This window comes from Copadichromis virginalis, linkage group LG20 (assembly GCF_057382275.1).
Source record: "Copadichromis virginalis isolate Kocher_CV1m ecotype Utaka linkage group LG20, C_Virginalis_male_GT1.1, whole genome shotgun sequence".
Lineage (NCBI taxonomy): Eukaryota > Metazoa > Chordata > Actinopteri > Cichliformes > Cichlidae > Copadichromis > Copadichromis virginalis.
In genome coordinates, this window is record NC_140637.1 from 5239813 (window position 1) to 5259620 (window position 19808).

The 19808-nt window shown below is 40.4% G+C and overlaps 1 protein-coding gene across 12 annotated transcripts in view; it reads left to right on the forward strand.

The window, feature by feature from the left end:
- kif1b (kinesin family member 1B) overlaps positions 1 to 19808 on the forward strand; it is a 67666-nt gene that overhangs the window by 16898 nt on the left and 30960 nt on the right. For 4 of the 12 annotated variants that reach the window (XM_085444264.1, XM_085444272.1, XM_085444265.1 and 1 more), the window contains exons 3-15: positions 11543 to 11619; positions 11716 to 11895; positions 12535 to 12603; positions 12995 to 13173; positions 13838 to 13949; positions 14966 to 15043; positions 15156 to 15221; positions 15403 to 15420; positions 15737 to 15812; positions 16203 to 16281; positions 16364 to 16506; positions 17125 to 17166; positions 18778 to 18989. In XM_085444264.1, the coding sequence (XP_085300390.1) occupies positions 11543 to 11619; positions 11716 to 11895; positions 12535 to 12603; positions 12995 to 13173; positions 13838 to 13949; positions 14966 to 15043; positions 15156 to 15221; positions 15403 to 15420; positions 15737 to 15812; positions 16203 to 16281; positions 16364 to 16506; positions 17125 to 17166; positions 18778 to 18989 (1331 nt within the window). Of the gene's footprint in view, positions 1 to 11542; positions 11620 to 11715; positions 11896 to 12534; positions 12604 to 12994; positions 13174 to 13837; positions 13950 to 14965; positions 15044 to 15155; positions 15222 to 15402; positions 15421 to 15736; positions 15813 to 16202; positions 16282 to 16363; positions 16507 to 17124; positions 17167 to 17634; positions 17710 to 18777; positions 18990 to 19808 lie in introns of all 12 variants that reach the window. The other 8 variants (XM_085444267.1, XM_085444268.1, XM_085444274.1 and 5 more) reach the window with 6 other exon arrangements.

Below are 19808 nucleotides of genomic sequence, written 5' to 3' on the forward strand. Positions count from 1 at the left end.
TTATGGTGAGTATGGATACATGCTCCTCTAAGATCCATAAAATGACATGTGGTGTGCCTCAAGGGTCGGTTCTAGGCCCTGTACTTTTTAATTTGTATATGTTGCCTCTCGGCAGTGTCATCAGGAGGCATGGAGTGAACTTCCACAGTTACGCTGATGACACGCAGCTGTACATCTCCGTGTCTCCTGATGACACCAGACCAATGGATGCCCTTTTTAACTGTATCTTGGATATAAGATCTTGGATGGCAGAAAACTTTTTACAGCTTAACCAGGACAAAACTGAAGTTTTAATTGTCAGTCCTGAGGCTCAGAGAGAGAAACTCTTGTCTAAATTAGAGGCATTTTCACTATGTCCTTCGCTACAAGTGGAAAAACCTGGGTGTTATTTTTGACTCTGAGCTTGGTTTTATCCCACATGTTAAACATGTAACCAAAATTGGATTTTATCATCTAAAAAATATAGCCAGAGTCCGCCCTATTCTCTCTCGGGCCAACACGGAGATGCTGATGCATGCTTTTATTACCAGTCGCATTGATTACTGTAATGCCCTGCTCTCTGGTCTTCCTAAGAAGAATATTTCAACTTTACAACTCTTGCAAAACTCGGCAGCTCGTGTGCTGACGAAGACCAGAGGGCGGGCCCACATTACACCGGTTTTAGAATCGCTGCACTGGCTCCCCGTGTGTTTCAGGATCGATTTTAAAGTTCTTTTATTGGTTTTTAAATGTCTTAATGGTCTTGGGCCTTCTTATCTCTCAGATCTGCTTTTACCATACGAACCCTCGCGGACCCTGAGGTCCTCTGGTACTGGCCTTTTGATTGTCCCTAAAGTCAGGACACATACTCACGGAGAGGCAGCTTTTCAGTGGTATGGTCCTCGTCTGTGGAACAGCCTGCCGGAGGAGCTCAGGGCCGCAGAGAACGTACATGTTTTTAAGAACAGGCTCAAGACCCACCTTTTTAATTTAGCTTTTACTTAGCGTTTATTTATTTTTTATGCTTATTTATTCTATCCTGTTATTCTATTATTAATTTAGGCTTTACCTAATATTTCTTGATTTTATTCTTATTCATTTTTTAATCTTCTTACTCTATTTATATTTATATTTATATTGTATCCTGTTCTTATTTATTTTATCATTTTACCCTGTATACATCGTATTGCGTCATATCTCCAGTGTTTCCTCGGAGGGCGCTCTCTGCACCGGGGCTGTTATTGACCGTGGCTGCTGGGTCTCTGGGGTCCTCTCAGCCTGGTTGGGGGGCTCCTTTGCCTCCCTCCGGCTGTGTGCCCAGCCCGGAGGCTGCGGTCTGTGACCGGCTCCCGGTGCAGACGGCTCTCTGTTATAATGTTTCCTCACTTGGCTCATGCGAGCCCAGCCCAATTTTTACTCTTTAAGTGTGCGCGTGTGTGTATGTGTGTGTGGGTGGGGGTGGGGGGATATATGTGTATTGAGAGTGTGGGGAGTGAGTTGGAGGGTGGGGTGGGCTGCTTTTAACTATGTAAAGCACTTTGTGCTGCATTTTTTCTGTATGAAAAGTGCTTTATAAATAAAGATTGATTGATTGATTGATTGAATTAAAGGTCCTGGAGTAGAGCAGGGCGATATGACCAAAAATATTTATCACGATATACAGTTGAAAATTTGCGATAACGATATAACTGTTGATATAATTGACAATCGACAAAATACTTTACAACTCCACAACTTTATTAGTGCAAAAAAAAGTGCATTAAAGTTATATAACAATTTAGCAGTTCAAATGCAAATTCCTTGCTGACAGTTTAACCAAAATGCATTTCCAGAGGAAATTGGCCGACATATCCTGAGCATAACAATGTATAATATCCACAAAACTTAAAAAGAGGTTATACACACACACAATACGGTAATATTATGTTGAAGCACAGTACGTATCACTCCGCGAAGCTCCTGCCTACGATAGCCGTAATGCTCCAACAATCCATCAAGCGGTGCGGCTTCGTAGCTCAGCAAAGTCGTACTAAAACATTTGACAGATTTTCGAGCGCCGTGTACATAAAATCATTTCGAGGTCAGTAAACACAACCAGAATTAATACATAAGGCACACGGGATTATAAGGGGCACTTTTGATTTTCAGAAAAATCAAAGGATTGATGTTAAGTGTGCCATATTTTCCAAAAAACACGGTAATAACGGCGGCCCGCTAGCATGCTCTACCAAAAATAGTGGTTTGTTGTGTATCTGATGGACGAAAGCCAAACCAGTTCCACACCACTGAAGTTGCAGCATTTTTACAAACCAATTCTGGTTCATCTGTTTCAGTCAACGATCCGCTTTCGCCCATCTCATTCTCTGTCGCCGCCATGCTTTTTCCACCATGTGCCTATGAAAATAAAGGCACTGAGCATGCGCGTTTTACCCATATTCTATCGCGATATTTCATTTTCTTATCGTTGCCCAACATTATACCGGTATTACTGTGAACGGTATGATATGGCCCAGCCCTATCCTGGAGTATGTTCCCAGAGTTTAGGTTGACATACAGAGTTTAGGTAATTAGAATTGAAACCATTTTTTCTTTCTTTCTTTCTTTCTTTTTTTTTTTAAATTAAGAAAGAAAGAATTTAGTCTTATTTCAGCATTGATTTCATTAACCCTGCATGCCATCACCTGTGAGGCTGCCTGGCATCCCTCTCTCTTTGTTGTAGTTCTGTGTTTGTTTAGCTCCTGAATGGAGTCCTGCTGGCCTTGCATGTTTTCTCTATCTGGTGGCTTCTAGAAGCCTCTCTGTAGTCTCTGTTATCCTGGACTCAGTGAGTCCACATAAGCTGCTAATATCAAGAGGTAGTTGGAGCACTCGCCAGCTATCAGTGTCTGTGGGCTCAGAGCAATGTATGGTTTGGCTACAAGTTCAGCGGAAAGGTTGGGCGGCTGAAATCTGTCCATTCCTTCCTGTCACTGACAGTCTGTCGGCATGCTAGGCACTAACTGCCATCTGCTGCTGTATAAATAGACAGTCGTCAGAGCTGGAACAGCTGGCACATGGGCCGGCCAGGGCTGCGCTTCTCCCACTGCTTTCTAGCTAAACAGGCAACTCCACCTATGATCAGGTTACGCATGTGGGGCTTTTTTGTTTCCTTTTGGAACAACTTTTGTTAAAAATGTATTAATTCAAGATTTTCAGCGATTTCTTATTTCTCACCATGCTAACAAGAAACCCAGTATCCTAAATTGGGGCGAGGAATTAAGAGAAAGCCTGTTACCACATACATATATGCATATTAAGGGGAAAAAAAGCATACTCCTACTAGACTGCCTCTCTTTTCTCTCTACTATCACTCAAAATGCTTTAAAGAAATCCTCTTATTAAGTTGGTAGGTGGTGGGATTTATATGTGATAGCTCAGAAACAGAAAGTAAACAGGGGCTTTTTTTTTTTTTTTTTTTTTGCACTACATGCAAACACTGATTTCCTGCTCAGACCATATTTCATCAGATAACCTAGGCGCATGTATTGAATGCATTTAAAGCTTGACTTTTAGAGCATCAGTTAAATAAAACATGCTTTTGAATGGAGCGCTGTTGTTTTACATTTGCTTTTAAGCTAACTTCAGTCACTTTCCAATGAAAACACTGAGAGTGTATATTTTTCTGAATGCTTTTTCTTCCCTAAAAAAAGAGAGGGGGGGATAGGGCAGTGTGAAAAGGGTCATTGTCACAGAGGGGACTCGGCGCATAGAGCCTTGTCATAACAGATTACCTAATGTGTTTTGCAGGCTCAAACCCTGCATGCAATACCCTGCATTCAGTGCTTTGTTCAAGTGTCTTCCTGTGCCTTTTTTCCTCTCTCCTCTCACCCAGCAGAAGAATGACGTGATCGGACTTCTTAGTAGAAGCTGAGATACATTTAGTGCCTTCCTTTAAAGTTCCAGCAGTGCCTCTGAAGTACACTCATCTGATCAAATGAAAATGTGTGATTCTTTCATGAATAGAAAGTTTGTTGTAGTTTGTCTGAGTCAGTGACCGTGATATAGATTGTTTTAAAGGGTCATGTCTCCTTGTAAGAAAAACTCAGCTCGCTGCTTGGAAAGTTACGTATTTTTTTTTCTGGCAGAAGTATTTAACAGAGGCATATTGATTTGCTGTGTCGATATTTTTTTAATTAAAGGCCACCTGGCAACCCACCCTGACCTTACATGAACGTCACTGTATCCAAAGGGGGTAATCAAGGTGTAAGTTTCTATTTTGGAGATGTTGTATGTGCTGTGTTGTGGCTGCGACAAGCTCAGCTGTTTGCAAATGTGCGCTGCAGTGCTCAGACACTACTTTTAGCCCTCAGCTTTAAGCCGCATCCAGCGACAACTCTGTCACCTGTGCCGCAGCCCTGGTAACCAAGCCATCAAACACACTCTCCTAAATACACTGGATGCAACACGCAGAGAATTTCTGTGGCCAGCTCAGCATGTACCTCATCCAAACTTGAGTCTTGCTACTTGAGTGAACAGCTATATTAGCGTTACTGTGGCACTGCTCACATCGTTGGTTCATGTCAACAGCTGTTTCGCTTCACCATTCATCCACAAACTGACACAGGTGGGAGGCTGTAGTTTGAAATAAGTGTACACAACATTTTCTATTTCTCATACAATACCTCACACTTTTTACCAAAAGGAATAATTGTGTTGTAGCATGAAGCAGCTGTGATTCTTATCCATACTGCAAGAACCAGACGTTGAAGTGTCACTTGACAACGGTGACCTTAAATGGAGATTTAATCTTTTAAGTGATTATACTTACCTTTTCCCTCAAGTCTTCTGTATAGAAAATGAATGATACTCTGCTCTTCATGTGTCATAACTGCAGGCAATGGGAAGTAGGCCGGACCCGGTAAAAGTTTTCTCAAATTCCCGGTAAGCAACTGAAGCAACTACCAATGAAAGCGAAGATTACCGCTAATTGACATATGACCTGGTAGTACAATAGAGGGTCACCTAGGCAACCAGAGCTTGGGGTGTCTGCAAGCGACCAGCCGTCAGCTTCAAAGTGATGTATGACAAATGAATCTCTTCCAGTGTGAGCACAGCTGAATGCTTAATTTGTGGATTTGCCATTTCATCCGTTTGTGTATGTATTTGCCTGTGAAGGCGAGTTTTCAGCCAAGGCTAACATGCTTCTGTGCAGCGCGTCGAGCAACGTGTGATGCTTTGCATCGATCAAATGTTGATTGATTGAAAAGTGGACTGGAACAGGGAAGGAAGCGACAGCAGAGCTCACCAGGAATGATGCAAAAAAAACAAACAAACCCTAAACTGTGTGTTGTATGTTGCTATAACAACTCAGTTTCCCTCTGGGATCAATAAAGTTCCTCTGCTCTGATCTCAATTCAGTGCTGGCTGCATCTGTGTAAAACATACCAGCTGTGGACGTAGAGGATGCAGCAGTTTCACTGTCAGACTTTGTTGCTGTAATGTTTTAGTTTACCCTCTCTGTCTCTCTGGCTTTTTATACCAATGCAGGGTGTTTCTTGGGGGGGTTGTTTGTTTTTTAGATGGCAGAGGGGGAGAGGGAGACAGAGATTAGGTTTTAAGCGGCATTTCTAATCAGCACCATGATCCACATTATCAGATTATGTTATTGGGAGAAATTCCATTATTGAAACAACAATTTTTAATTGACTTGCTTCCATCTTGTATTTTACATATTAACTAGCAGAGAAGAAAATCATTCTAGACCCAGAGCTCTACCAAAGCAGAAAATTATTTTCTGACATGGGGTTTGTTTTGGTGAGGTTCCATTATTGTTTTGGGCACCTAGATGTAATCTCTAGAAATAAAAACATCCAGTGACGGTGAATTGCAATCCATTTAAAAATGATTACTATGGCCTTCAATATTTAATAATAAGTAAGAAGCTGGGCGCTAATGCTGTACGCTGAATTTTAAATGTTTCTCTCAGCTGCTATTACAAATGGATTTTCTATCACTAAAAGTAATTTGCCTGTGAAGTTACATTTCATGAGATTATTTAATTAGTAGTTAAGTGCACATGGTTTTGGTTCAACTGGTGTAACCAACATTTTTATTTAGTGGAAAAGAGCAGTCTGTACTCTTGTGAGTAAATATGAATTGAATGCTTGAAGTGATATTATTCAGAAGTGAACATCACACAGATGCGCTTGGATATGCACACAGAGACCCCAGGGATGCTATTTAAATTCCTGTCTTGTTCAAAGAAGCACATGTTGTCATTCCAGCTGTGCACAGATATTCTCTGGGTTCCTTTAACTTCACCCATTTGTTTCTCTTTCAAAGTTTCCATATGCATTCACCCTAATGTCTTCACCCCCTTCCTGTGATCCCAGATAGTCATCGATCAGCTTCACTTAGCAGTCGGCGTATCCTTAGAGGGTTACTGGAAGAGAGAGAGGTCGATTTTGTTCAGCCATTTTAGACTCTGGCTGTTAGCGTCAGGTGAAAAGGGCTAGCTTTTAGTCTCCATCTGGTGCTTGGAGACCTCCTAACAACCTAATTACTGAGGGAGTTTTTTTCTTTCCTGGTTGGATTATAGACCCCATATTGAGCACTGTAGCACAAAATGTCTGCTGGCAACAACCAGCTGAGGTTGATGTCAGGATGTGGTTAGTTAACTGCTGTTCACCCTGAGGGCTTGTGGAGGGCTTGCATCCTATCAATCCTAAATTCCTAGGAGCTGAAAATGTAAAACCGTAGCATTTCGGAAGAGCAAACAGATGAATGTGCCACACAATAGCTTTTGTTTGTCTACGTTTCTCAGTCTTAAGAGAATTTTGACTCCTTTTGAGTACCTCATATGTGTAGATTTGCATGTCATCTGTTAATGTAATGGATGTTTAGTGCTTACCGACGGCGGGATGGTAAACAGTGCCTTATTGAGCCTGACATTATAAGTGGCCTAAAGTCTGCAGTGCCGCCCTCATGTTTGTTGTTAAGATGTGCAAAGGATTTAAACCTGGAAATCAGTGTTTGATAAATGACTGTAATTATCCATAAACTTGAATTTTAAGAATGTCTAAATAGTTTGCGAGGGCAATAACGGCGAACGCTCGAGACGAGAGAAAAGAGGACGAGATGTGCTGCATCCTCCACGTCTGTGCCCAGTTTGAGTTGTTATGGCAACCAGAATCTGGTCCTATACCTGTTGCCATGGATGAAAAAGACGGAATGATGACGTTGCTTATGAGGCAGCAGGATGCGTTTGCCATTTCAAGTTCAGGATGTGACTGTGGCTGAATATTAAGTGGGGGGTACTATAAGTATTATTTATTTCAGTCAGGACTTGTGACTTTTACTAAGTGTGAATCCCTGTTCATGTGCTTTATGAGATGTGCAGGTGTAGGCATGTCATGCTAGAGTGTAAGGGCACTGTTTTGTGATTGACTGATCAGATATATATCAGATGGTGAGGATAAAACTCTCCACATTCTGCCCGTCAAATGCAACAATTTGACACATGCATGTGACACACCAGCCCAACCTTTCTACTCCTGGTAGATACAAGTACCACGACTTTGCGTATTTTCCACAGTCACATCCTGATTGATTGCAGCTATCAATCAAATATTGATGTTAAATGTATAGGTTGTACTCCTGATTGTGAGAAGAAAGGAGAGAATGATAAATCCACACAATTTAAGAATTGTTGCCTTTCGTTTTGGAAAAACAATTAACACAGAAGTGTGGTATGAAAAGAATATGTAGAATATTCAGGCATGGAAAGTTTTTGCTGCTGGACGTTTTCTGATTGGATTAAAGCACAACTACATCTATATAGTTTTTGGGGATTATTTTATTTTTAAGACTCAGATTATTATAAATTTCATATATATTATGTATAGTAGCTGATCTCAAAACAAATGTGCCATTATGTCTACATTATGTATATGTGTTCATTGTTATTTCTAAATAAATGTTGCTAAACAATTTTTAGTACAGTGGCACTTTGGGATCACTGGAATGTGTTCTTGTTTACAGATATGCATACATTTTCAACAAACTGTAACTAATAGTGCCTGTAGCTGATTAGCTTGTCTTAAACTGTTAATAAGTAGTCTGCAAAGAAGTAGAACAATATATTTAAAATAAAAAATCATTTGTTTGGTGTTTATGAACAGCAAGTTTCTTAATATACACCGTGATAATGAACATAAAAAGAATGGCACGATAAAATTACACACATGTCTGTGTTTTTATGCCTGAGCGAAGCAAACGAGACCCACAGGCCTGCGTTTGTGCTAGTCATTATAATAATGACAAATGAAATAAAACCACATAACCAGAATAATTTGCAGTCCACTCTTCCACTCGGTTAACAAAAATCAAAAATAATTGTCACAGGAAATAAAGTCATTCAGTCCTTAAAAGGTTTCCTGTTATGCTTTTCAGTTAGACATAATGCCACTTTTTAATTTCCACTTATTTTTAAACAAAATTGGGATATGTGCTATTGTTAGTGTTAATGTGTCCAAAGCAGAGAAGTCTAACTTAAAAATACAACCAATAAATCTCAATTTGGATTTATTAATTTGATCCTTAAATCTCTGTGGCATCGGACAAAACACCTGTTATGCTTGAGTAGCACTGATCTTTGTCTCTCTTGGTTCCCTGTACCCTCACAATCGGACTCTGCTTTATTCATTCAACCAATTTAAACAAAACAGATTTTTTTAGTTCTCGGTATTGCAGCATGCCACCACACTGTGTGCAGAGGAACAGCCTGAAATGTGAGCACGCAAAGAAGACGCACAAACAAAACTGCTATTTTATTTTATTTTTTTTTTAAACAGGAAATCTTCTAAACAATGGGCACAGCTTATTTCGGTGCCCATTGGACTTGTTCTTGTTCCTCCATCTGTCTTAGCTGTTCTTGAATGTAGCACAGAGCCTCCCAGCTGTTAATAGACTCCAGTGCTACCTGCCTAGCTAGCAAAAGCACCATTAGCAAACACCATTTGCTAACATAAATTCACAAACTGCTGCAAAGCAACAAAAAACAAATCAAACTTGTTGGCGTAGCAAGCATGAAATATCTTGAACTCCAAATAGTTTGCTGTTAGCTTCCTCCATGCTGTGTAAGCTCTCTTTCTAGGACCTAGTGCACCCCTGGTCACACACAGCACAGCAAACCAAACATAGAATAACTTATATTTGAATAAAATAGATGGCTCCCTGTTGTCACAGTACCACAGACACCCAACCCAGCTATTTCAGTCAGTATCAAACCAATATCATGAACAAATATTAGAGTGGTGTGGGTTTTTTTTTCTTTTTACTTCTTTCAACACAATGTGTAAATAAAAGCCAGACTGTGAATATGTAACCGTTGCCATTGGTATCCTTTATGTGCAGATGCAGCACTAGTTAGAGCCCCATTTTTGAAGGTGTGGGTATCTTGACCTCAGAACACCTTTACAGGCTCTTACAGAAGAGACCCACTCTTATGACACACTGATGACACCACATGGGTGAACCAGCTCTCCTTTCTGGGAGCAATGTTGTGAGCTATTGAATGAGATAATTGTACTACATGAGCATGATTCATATTAAGGAGCTGATCAATCTCCTAGTAGTTGCTACCATGTAGTGTCTTGTCCAAGATTGAACTTGGGAAGATTGAGAGAGTCCAAGATTAAAAAGCTTGTTTAATGCTGATTCCCTGTATGGTAGAGTTTGTCACCATCAGACTTCTGTCCTATAATAGGAATATCGCTGTCTAAATTCCCCCACATGTGGAACTCTCTCATCATGTTTCTGTTTTTAATGCTTAGTTGCCTCATTGACACTGAATCAGAGCTTAGGCTGCTTTCTCATTAATAGCCACTGTAGATTGTTCCAGGAAAGGTGAATAAGGGCACTGGTAACCTAAATCCCCCTTCATTTCTTCATCCCCAGTCTCCAATTTCCCTTTGGAGGCAGGTCAAAGTTGAAATTGGGATTTATTTAGCAGCCTGTCTCGCTGTATCCTCTTCCAGTGCCCAATATGGAAGCTGCTACTCTGCCTGCGCACCTTAACCTGTTCAAAGATTGTAGAGTGCACAGTCAAATGGATTATTTTTGCATGAATCTATATGAGCTTCAGTGAAATAGCTGCTGCTTTAATCATCATAGTTTTAGCATGAAGCAGTTAGTGTTCTGGTTTCTGAGGACATGCTGTGCTTTTCTGTCAGCCTGTGACCCATGGAGGACGATATGCTATCCCCGACTCTCCAGATCTCCTGCATTATTGATAAGCGCGCTGAAATCCTCTGAGCACACAAGGCACTCTGCTGGCGACATCTTGATGCAAAAGCCTCTCAAGCACCGTCATGTTGAGGAGCCAAACCTGGCTTTAATTTGCCCATTAGCACAGGGCATCACACAACGCTAATTATTCCTTTGTGACTGCTTCTGCAGACTTCCCTGGAAAGATTGAAAATGCTCTAAATACTTACGCTCACAGACTGTAGCATTCTTACTAAGGCGCAGATAGTTTTTTCCCTTTTGTCCTGCCTTCGGTTTCTGTTGTTGATCTGTTTGGACTGTTGCTAGGGCCTTGAGCACTCGCATTATTTTAGTCTCTCCAAACCCTTCTTTCACTAGCCTCTTTCTCACTCCTTCCTCTCCCACTTCCTCCTCACTTCTAAAGGTGGTGGTATGCATTTGTCTGCCTGGCCTGAGCAAAGTCTCTTGCTGCAGCCATGGCACAAAACAACTCTAATCCCTAAAGTTTAGTTTGTCTAAGAGGAGTGATTTCTGTGGTTATCTTATAGTAAATTAACATCCCGCTTTCTGCCTGTCACATATCCAGTGTGAAATCTAGTGCACTTGTCACCGGCAGTACCAACCAGCATGGTTGAGGAGTGTGACATGCCAGGCATGGCAGCAGATTTCTGTTCATTAAAAACTGTCCATGTGGCGACGGGGAATGGCTGAGTAGTGTTGAGCGAGAGCAGGTGAAGTGGTGTGATTGAAGTAGGCTGGTGTTTTTCATTCAAACTGTCATTTTGTAATGATGTCAATCTTAATGATGATGATTAAAACACTGGTTAAGGATAAACCATATGTGGCAGAGCTTGCTGCAACAGTTGCAGTTCTCAAAAAAAAAAAGAAGCCAGCATCTCGTAGTCTGCCACTGTTTCATGTGACTTGCATTGCCAAAAATATCTCTCTAATTGAGGAACAGGAACCTGAGGTAGCTGCTATTTGCCAACCAGGATCACATATATATATATATCTTATCATTTGGGTCTATTTAGTAACTCCAATTTAAATTTACAGTCTTTGTTTATTTATTTACTTTAAAAAGAAATGTAGGAAAGACATGAGGGGAAAACATGAGGAATGCATGGTTATATATATTATTGAGCACAGAAGCTGCTTTTGGTTGAAGAAACACAACTAAAGAATTCTGTAGAAGACATCATAAACTAACTAAAGGCAGCTTTTTAAAATAACAGAACATGCGAGTAGTTTTTGTGTCACTTCAACTTTCAATCTAGAAAATATCAACCCCATTACTAATTTTGTTCCTCCTCCACAGCTATCCTCAACCCCAAAGCCCCAAAGGAACCAGCAAAGACCTTCAGTTTTGATTACTCCTATTGGTCTCATACCTCTGTGAGTTTTAACTCTAATCACTAAAAGCAAAGAAAATATGCAAATCTTATTGTGATGCTACATATATTTAAATATATTTTTCTCTTTTTATTGCAGCCCGATGACCCCTGCTTTGCCTCACAGAACCTTGTGTACAATGACATTGGAAAGGAAATGCTGCAGCATGCTTTTGAGGGTTATAACGTCTGCATCTTTGCTTATGGCCAGACAGGAGCTGGCAAATCCTACACCATGATGGGCAAGCAGGAGGAGGGGCAGGAAGGAATCATTCCCATGGTTTGTTCAACAAAACCTCATTCACCATTCACTGCACTGCAGAGACTAAGACAAATAATGCAATCCCTTGTCTTGTAGTCTGTTTACTATTCCTGCTCATTTAGAGCCTTGAATGTATAGTACAACTCGCAAACTGCTGAGTCCATTTAATCTACTAATTCTGTACACATCTTAGACCATCAGAGCTCTGGAAATATTACACGTAGTGCCTTGTTTATGATGAAAAGCCTGAAAAATATATGCATAACAGATTTTTTTATACACTTAAATAATGTATGTAATGACAAAGGTGTCCTCTCCCAAAGCTTTGATCTGGCTCTTTCCCCTCCTTTGATCAGATTGTCAGATCTAATGGATAGAAAGTTTCTAAATTCACCTTTCAGAATATTTAAACAGTCTAAAATAGAAGAACTGAAACAACTTTAAGTCCTTTAAGCTGCAACCACACTGAAAGCAATTTAGAGCGGTGTGGAAAGTGAATGACATTTGGCCAAAGTTTACAATTTTAGGTTTTCAGGCTATAACTATTTAAATGTTTGCTTTATAAGAAGCCCACAGATCTCACACCTATTTATCGCCTCTTTTATATCTGCGGATGCCGTCATTTGAACTAAAATGCTTTTTTTCTTTGCCACTCAGCTGTGTGAAGATCTGTTTGAGAAGATCAATGAGGACGGCAACAAAGAGGAGCTCTCCTACTCAGTAGAGGTGAGTATCATTCTTCTTTGGTATCTGTAGTCCTCATGGTTCACCTCTGCCCCCAACTTTTTGTGTTCGCTGCTCTTTCCTGAGCATTTCCCAGACTTCAGTCACATACTGCATGGTTTTCTTTGCAAATCTCTGCCAGTAAAATTGGGAAAACAAAAGTGTGACTGTGAAGTTGAGGTGCGATTGTGGTCCGGATAATTTCCCAAATCTGGGATAAATAAAGTATATCTTATGTTCTCTGACCTTAATATATGCATGCAAATACCTCCTCTTATATATATCAATAGTGACATTAATATATATTCTTTGTACAGAGCTGCACAATATTAGCTTAATATATTCAACCTGGAGCACCTGAAATTACTCTCTGTACTTCTGAAATTGTTTCCAGGTCAGTTACATGGAGATCTACTGCGAGCGCGTCCGAGATTTGCTCAACCCCAAGAACAAAGGGAACCTACGAGTCCGAGAACACCCGCTGTTGGGTCCCTATGTAGAGGATCTGTCCAAGCTAGCTGTCACCTCCTACACAGACATCGCTGACCTGATGGATGCTGGCAACAAGGCCAGGTGAGCTAAGCCCTGAGATCATGCTGAGATCACAGGAAGGAGCGGGAGGGGCTAAAGTTGTGGCGACAGCTGTGGTGATCTGATAATCAACGGTCAGTCAGGTTGATAAAAGATAAAAATTAGCTTTGATTGAGGAAATGTTCTTGTATGACTCATTTGCAAGGGTTGAATTGTTAAACAGCAAGACAGCTCAGCCTTCACTGTGTTACCGCCTTAATTTTTTATTTTTATTTTTTTTTAAATATAACCGCATGTCAAGCTTGACCTGGCAGGTAATGAGTATTTTTCAATGAAATGTGCGCGTGCACGAGGGCTCGTGTGAGGAGGAGTGAACCCTGCCATAATCTCACTGTGCTGACTTAGAAGGCTTATTTCTAGAACATGCCACGTAAAGCCCATATCTCCCCTGTGACTATCCCTCTAAGCACTCCTCATGTGTTTGTGTTTGGCGTCCTCGCGTTATTATCCACCTCCGCCGCACAAAGTAATCCTTTAGATTTACTTCACTCTAATAGGTGTAAAACCCACTGATGATAGCGCTAGTAATAGCCAAGACTAAGAATTAGGAATTAATTTTCCTTTAAAAGAATATTGTGTGGTTATTAAGGTGCTCAGAAATCATACTGTTTATTTCCTAACTGTGCCCATATGTGCTAAACTCCAGAACTGTGGCTGCCACCAACATGAACGAGACAAGCAGCAGGTCCCATGCTGTTTTCACCATTGTCTTCACTCAGAGGAAACACGACAGCGAGACGGACCTCTCCACAGAAAAGGTCAGAGCAGGAAAACAGTCGCCCTCTTTGTTTATAATTAGTTGGAAAACATTCACACTCAAATACACTTAAAGTTCCTTCCTTGTGTTTGTTAGAGATGAATTTCTTTATGCTGTTTTATTTAGACTGAAAAATGGGTTAAAAGCTTTCTTTGGTCCTTTAGTCTCCTGAAGTTAGTGGTCACAGGAGGCAGGGGAAAAAAAAAAAGAGAGAGAGCCATTTTAGATTTGACTTTTAGAATTTCCTCAGACTGTGGAGGAACTAAGACCGCTGTGTTACTGAAAACAATGCCTATTGTATGTGGCCACTCTGTTAGATTTTACACCCTTGCTCCATCTCACTTGACAGGAATGCCCCCAAATGCTTTGAATGTGTTCAACAATTCATTCTGCAGATTTTTATGGTGGGATTTAAACCATTAAACTGGAATTTGTCTCTGTTTTCTAAATGCAAAAATGCTAAATGCAAAAAAGTTTTGCATTTAGCATTGATTTCCTTTATAAATTATTTTCTAATGTGATTTGTGTGAATCTGCTGCTTGGCTCGGGAGCACCAGGCATACGTTTTCCTTGACATAAAAACTATAAATAAAGTGAAAGTGGAGCTTTCATTTTTTTACGTCATACCTCCAGCAGTGCTGTTTCTGTTGCAGTAATGGAACAGATCTTTTGTAATAGATTACACTGACAGAGCTATTTCTTCACCTCACCAGAGCTGGTCAAGTTTTATAGTGCGTGCTTTGTCGCTGATGCTCAGCTCATTACTGTGTCCAGGCTGTTCATAAGATGCTAACCTGTGTCATGCAGTAGCTTTGGTATGAGGAGTCTGTACATCATCCAAGTGCTGCACTGTGCTCCTATCTTTTTTTCTGATGTGGTCAACATTATGCAGAAATTTAGATTTGGCATTGGTGAAGCTAAGAGCTGTATTTTATTTATTTATTTTCTCTACCCACCCTATTAAATGCACATTATTATAGGCCTGATGCATCTAATGCATTTACTCCCTCCCTTTAGGTCAGTAAAATTAGTCTGGTAGACTTGGCAGGCAGTGAGCGAGCAGATTCAACTGGAGCTAAAGGTACCAGGCTAAAGGTAAGACTCCGATCTTCCCAAACACCTTGGAATCACATTAAAAAAAATGGCTTGTACAACCTGGAAATCTGTGTAATTTTATTCTGTTTTTGTTTTTTGTCTGTGCTTGCAGGAGGGAGCAAACATCAACAAGTCTCTCACCACGTTAGGAAAGGTTATCTCTGCCTTGGCTGAAGTGGTGAGTCTTACACTTGATTTTATTTCCTTTATTTCTCTCCTCCTCCTTCTTTGCAGTCGTTCTCTTATCCTCTACAACTTGACCCTACCTTCAAAAGGAATTCATGTTTGTAGCCTGGCATGCTGTAATGTCTGCCCTTCTGTTCTCTCTTCTCTTGTCCTTGTAATGCTTACTTGCACAGGATAATTGTACCAGCAAGGTAAACCCTTTCACAGCTAAACCACTAACCTGTCATTCATCCCATGAGACAGATTTGACAGCCTTTGGTCATGTGGCTGTTATCAGTTTTATCACTTTAAACCTTAAACCCTCAATCCGTGCACAAGAGCAAATGCATGTCAAATTAACTCTCTCCTCATTTTACCTGACATATTGACCCTTACACATAAGGATCTTTTTTTTTTTCTATTACAACATAATATTGCACAGCCTCCAGTCGTTTCCATAATTTGTACATCATTACATCAGCTCATTTTTACTCATATATTGATTGATTTATTTTTTGCTTACCGCAGAGCAAGAAGAAGAAGAAGAGTGATTTCATCCCATACAGGGACTCTGTTCTGACATGGCTGCTGAGGGAGAACCTCGGTATGGATATTAGTATCACTTGATTAATTGACGTTACTATGTGACAATAGTGGTTTGCCAGTAAATTACGTATGAAAAGCCAGAGAAATTGAGCCATTTGCATAATGGAATATGCTGTCAGGATTGAAAAAAGAAAAGACTTGAAATAGTCTACATTGCACTCAGGAAGTTTTAAGAAGAGCATAGTCGGCTCACCTCCTTGGTCCAGACGTGTCACAAAAAGTGCGCAGTGTATCTTAGATTTAGTCTAATGAAGCTCTTGATTACACAAAAAATGTATTTCATTTGACGAGCTTTTAAAAAGTGTTGTATTTTCATAGAAATTCTATGTGCCTTTGGTCATGTTTGGTCCTCAATGCTTATCTGACATCTCTACTGATCTTTTATCAGGTGGGAACTCCAGAACAGCCATGGTAGCTGCCCTCAGTCCTGCAGACATAAACTACGATGAAACCCTCAGCACTCTGCGGTAAGCTTTCTGTCCTGGAGGAAGATTGTGATTGTGATTGTTTGAATTACACTTAAAATTATTTGTTTTATTATGTTTTTAGCTATGCTGACCGCGCCAAGAACATCAAATGCAATGCTGTCATCAATGAGGATCCCAACAATAAGCTGGTGCGCGATCTGAAGGATGAAGTGGCCCGGCTGAAGGAACTGCTCCGTGCCCAGGGCCTGGGAGACATTCTGGACAGTGAGTTTTATGCTGTCTCAGCTGGTCGTATCTGCAGCCAGCGACCTTCTCTGTCAGGGCCCACCACAAACTGGCAACGTCTTCTATCTTCATTACTGTCTCGTTACTCTCAGCCATCTAACGTTTTCATCTCAGTGCTTGTACTTGTGGCTGGTACATCACTAAAAACAAAGAATGAAGCAGCTTTTAACAAGTTTACCTCAATAAAGGTTTATTATGCCTCAGTGCAGTCATGTATAGAACGTCAAATATGTAGTATATTTAAGGTTGTATGTGTTTGACTGATTGTTTGACAACACATGTAGTCACTCAAAACTGCACTAAAATATCATTTGCTATATGCAGGAGTAATGGCTCATAGCCTTGTCAATTAGATACATAATATACCCATTAATGACTTCTAATAGCTGAAGTGATGAATAACCTGACTACTTGCTAATGCCTGCATAGATCACGTCTAATAGCGTAGCACTTAGCAAAACATATCGTGACGTTTCTTCTCAGCTTTGTTATTGTTTATCCAGCCCCCCCAAAAAAAACAACATAAAAAATATCTGTTCCTCCTATTCTACTGGTGCTGACCTCTGACCCTTCTCATCTTTTCCTGCTTCCCCTCAGTTGATCCTATGGGGGATGATTGTCCAGGAAGTGGAATCAAATGTGTGTATATGTGTGGTAGACTTGCACTGTATATCACTATTTGCCCTAATTATAGTAGCTAACATTGCTTATGAACCCCATTACCTGTATATTGAATCTGCTACCAGCTTTGCATGTAAGTGCCTTTGTTTTTTTTAAAAAAAGCAAAAGCTTAATAGAGTCCCAGAAATGCAAGGTTTCCATAGGTGTTCTTATAACTGGCAAGAGTAAGCATGGCAGTAGGTTAGCATGCTTTGCGCTTTATTGTTATTTTTTTGTTACGTTTTTCAGAATGACAGGGGGGGAGGCAGCTACTTACAGGCTCAGATCCATTTTAGAGTAGCCCTTTAGTTTTCCCTGGCCTCAAAATGCAAATGCATCGTTTCATAATAATGTCTCACTACCTATGACTCGCACTCTTTAAGCTTATTTTAATCCCGGTTATTCGTTCTGCTTTTTATTTTGTTTTCTTTCACTAATCATCCCCAGCAGGTGACGGTGCCCAAAGCTTTAAAATGCCCCTTCTGAGTTCTCAAACTGAGGCTCAGAGCTACAGACGGAAAGGTGCTTAATTTTTGTATTTCTATATAGAGGCACCAGAGGTGTTTGTGTAAAGATTTGACTAACTTTGTGCACTTTAGTAGTTAGTAGAGTGACTAGTTTGCTAGTGTGCTTTCTGTTGTATTCTCAAGCATCCCTAACATCTTAACCTTAAAAATGTTTCTGCACCATCTGATGTGCAGGGCAAATAGTTAACTAGCTCAAGCTATAGTTGGGTGTGTTTTTGGAGAAAAAAAGCCCATATCTCAAGAAAGTCATCATCCCCCAGAATATTTACCCTTTTCTAATATCACTTTGATTTAGTTTGGTCCTTAAAGAGCTCACTTGTGTGTTGCCTCAGAGGCCCTTGAGGTCATTATATTGACATGAGCTACCTGACCTTTGAGTGAGGCTGCTGTGGCTTTTGTTATGGCGGATGCTGTGTGCGTATGGCGCGTGTGCTGTGAATTAATCTAATCAACTCCAGGCTGAACTTTCTTTGCCAGCATGTGTCCACGTCTCTCCTCTGTCCTCCTGCTGGACCTTCTTGCAGTCTCCATCTCCCTCCCATCCTGTAGCCAATACTCGTGATAGCAGTTTTCACACAGTGTGTTCACCCTCGTTCACACATACACAGAAGCAACAAAGTGACACCTCCCTATTTCTTCCAAACATACTACAAATTAAGAGCTCAGAGTTAATTGCTCTCCACTGTAATTGTGACCACCATAAAAGCCGCCCTTTAAACTGGTTATTAAAGGCTGAAATCTAATGCGTTTTCTCTGGAAGATGATGAGTTGGAGCGTAACTGCCTGGAGTGAAAACTGCTGCTGTCTGTAGCTGACTATCATGCTGGGTGTTTGTCTAAACCCTACAACGTAAAATGTGTGTCTTACATTGGTCTTTCCTCCCCTTTGTCCTTTCTCTTTCCCCATCTGCCCCCCCCCCCCCTGTTACTTTCTTTCCTTCTTTCTATTTGGTATTTCGTTATTCCATTTTTATGTGTTTTATTCCTTCAAACCTTTCTTGGCCTATCCCTCCTCTTTCTGTGTTATCTTCCTTCTCCCTCTCTCTTTCTTGTTGTTGGCTCAGACCTCAAAGACATTCAGAACAATAAGAATAGATACTTGATAGCCTCAGAGAACCAACGCCCTGGCCATTTCTCCACAGCCCCTATTGGTTCCCTGACAGCCTCGCCGTCTTCTGGCTCGCTGTGCAGCCAGGGGGGCCTTCAGTCAGTCACCAGCATCCAAGAGCGAATCATGTCCACGCCTGGAGGGGAGGAGGCCATTGAAAGACTCAAGGTAAAGCAGACAATGGTGTATGCAGCACTTTTAAAATCACACTGACTGTTTGTTGTTAGGAAAGTTAAAAGTCCCGCAGCCATCTTCCTACTCCGGCCACTTAAAGGTGTATCCCAGATATCTCATTTTATACCCTGGCCCACATACAGAGCTTTGATCTTAAGTGGAACTCCTCTTTCTGTTAGTGGAATAAGACATTTACAACTATGTATTTATTTGCTGAGATATGCAATTATAAGAAAAATAAATATAATTTCAACAATATCTAAGTTTTCCTACATAAAGGAGTAATGTAACTGTAGGAAAATAAGTCTGTCAGCAAAACTCTGGACTTAAATTGTAAGAAATAAATGCGTAAAATAAAAAAATCAAAAGTTCAGTTACTGCCCAGACTATCCTGTAATTATAAAACGAAAGTTTTTCTTAAATCACAGAAAATTTTCTGTTTGAATATCGTTGAGGGACGTCTTTATTAGTAGGGCGGTTTTGGAGCCTTTGCTGGGCCAATTCTGGCCCCTGGACCTTATGTTTGACACCTCTGCTCTAACCAATAGAGGCTTGAAGAAAAGAAAAAAAAAACAACTATTGGTCTTAACTGCTGGTTTCATGGTTAATATGGCAAAAATAATAAAGTAATTGCGGACTTTTTCAATGCCACACGGGACAACAGGCTTGTTTTTAATTGTTAAAAAGTGTATTTTATCCACAGTGTATATAAATGTAGAGATGCAGCTTTATTTTTTATGATTAAATATACAAAATTTATTAGAAGTCAAGAAATTCACAGTAACGTGAAATAAGATAAAAAGGGAGAAACTG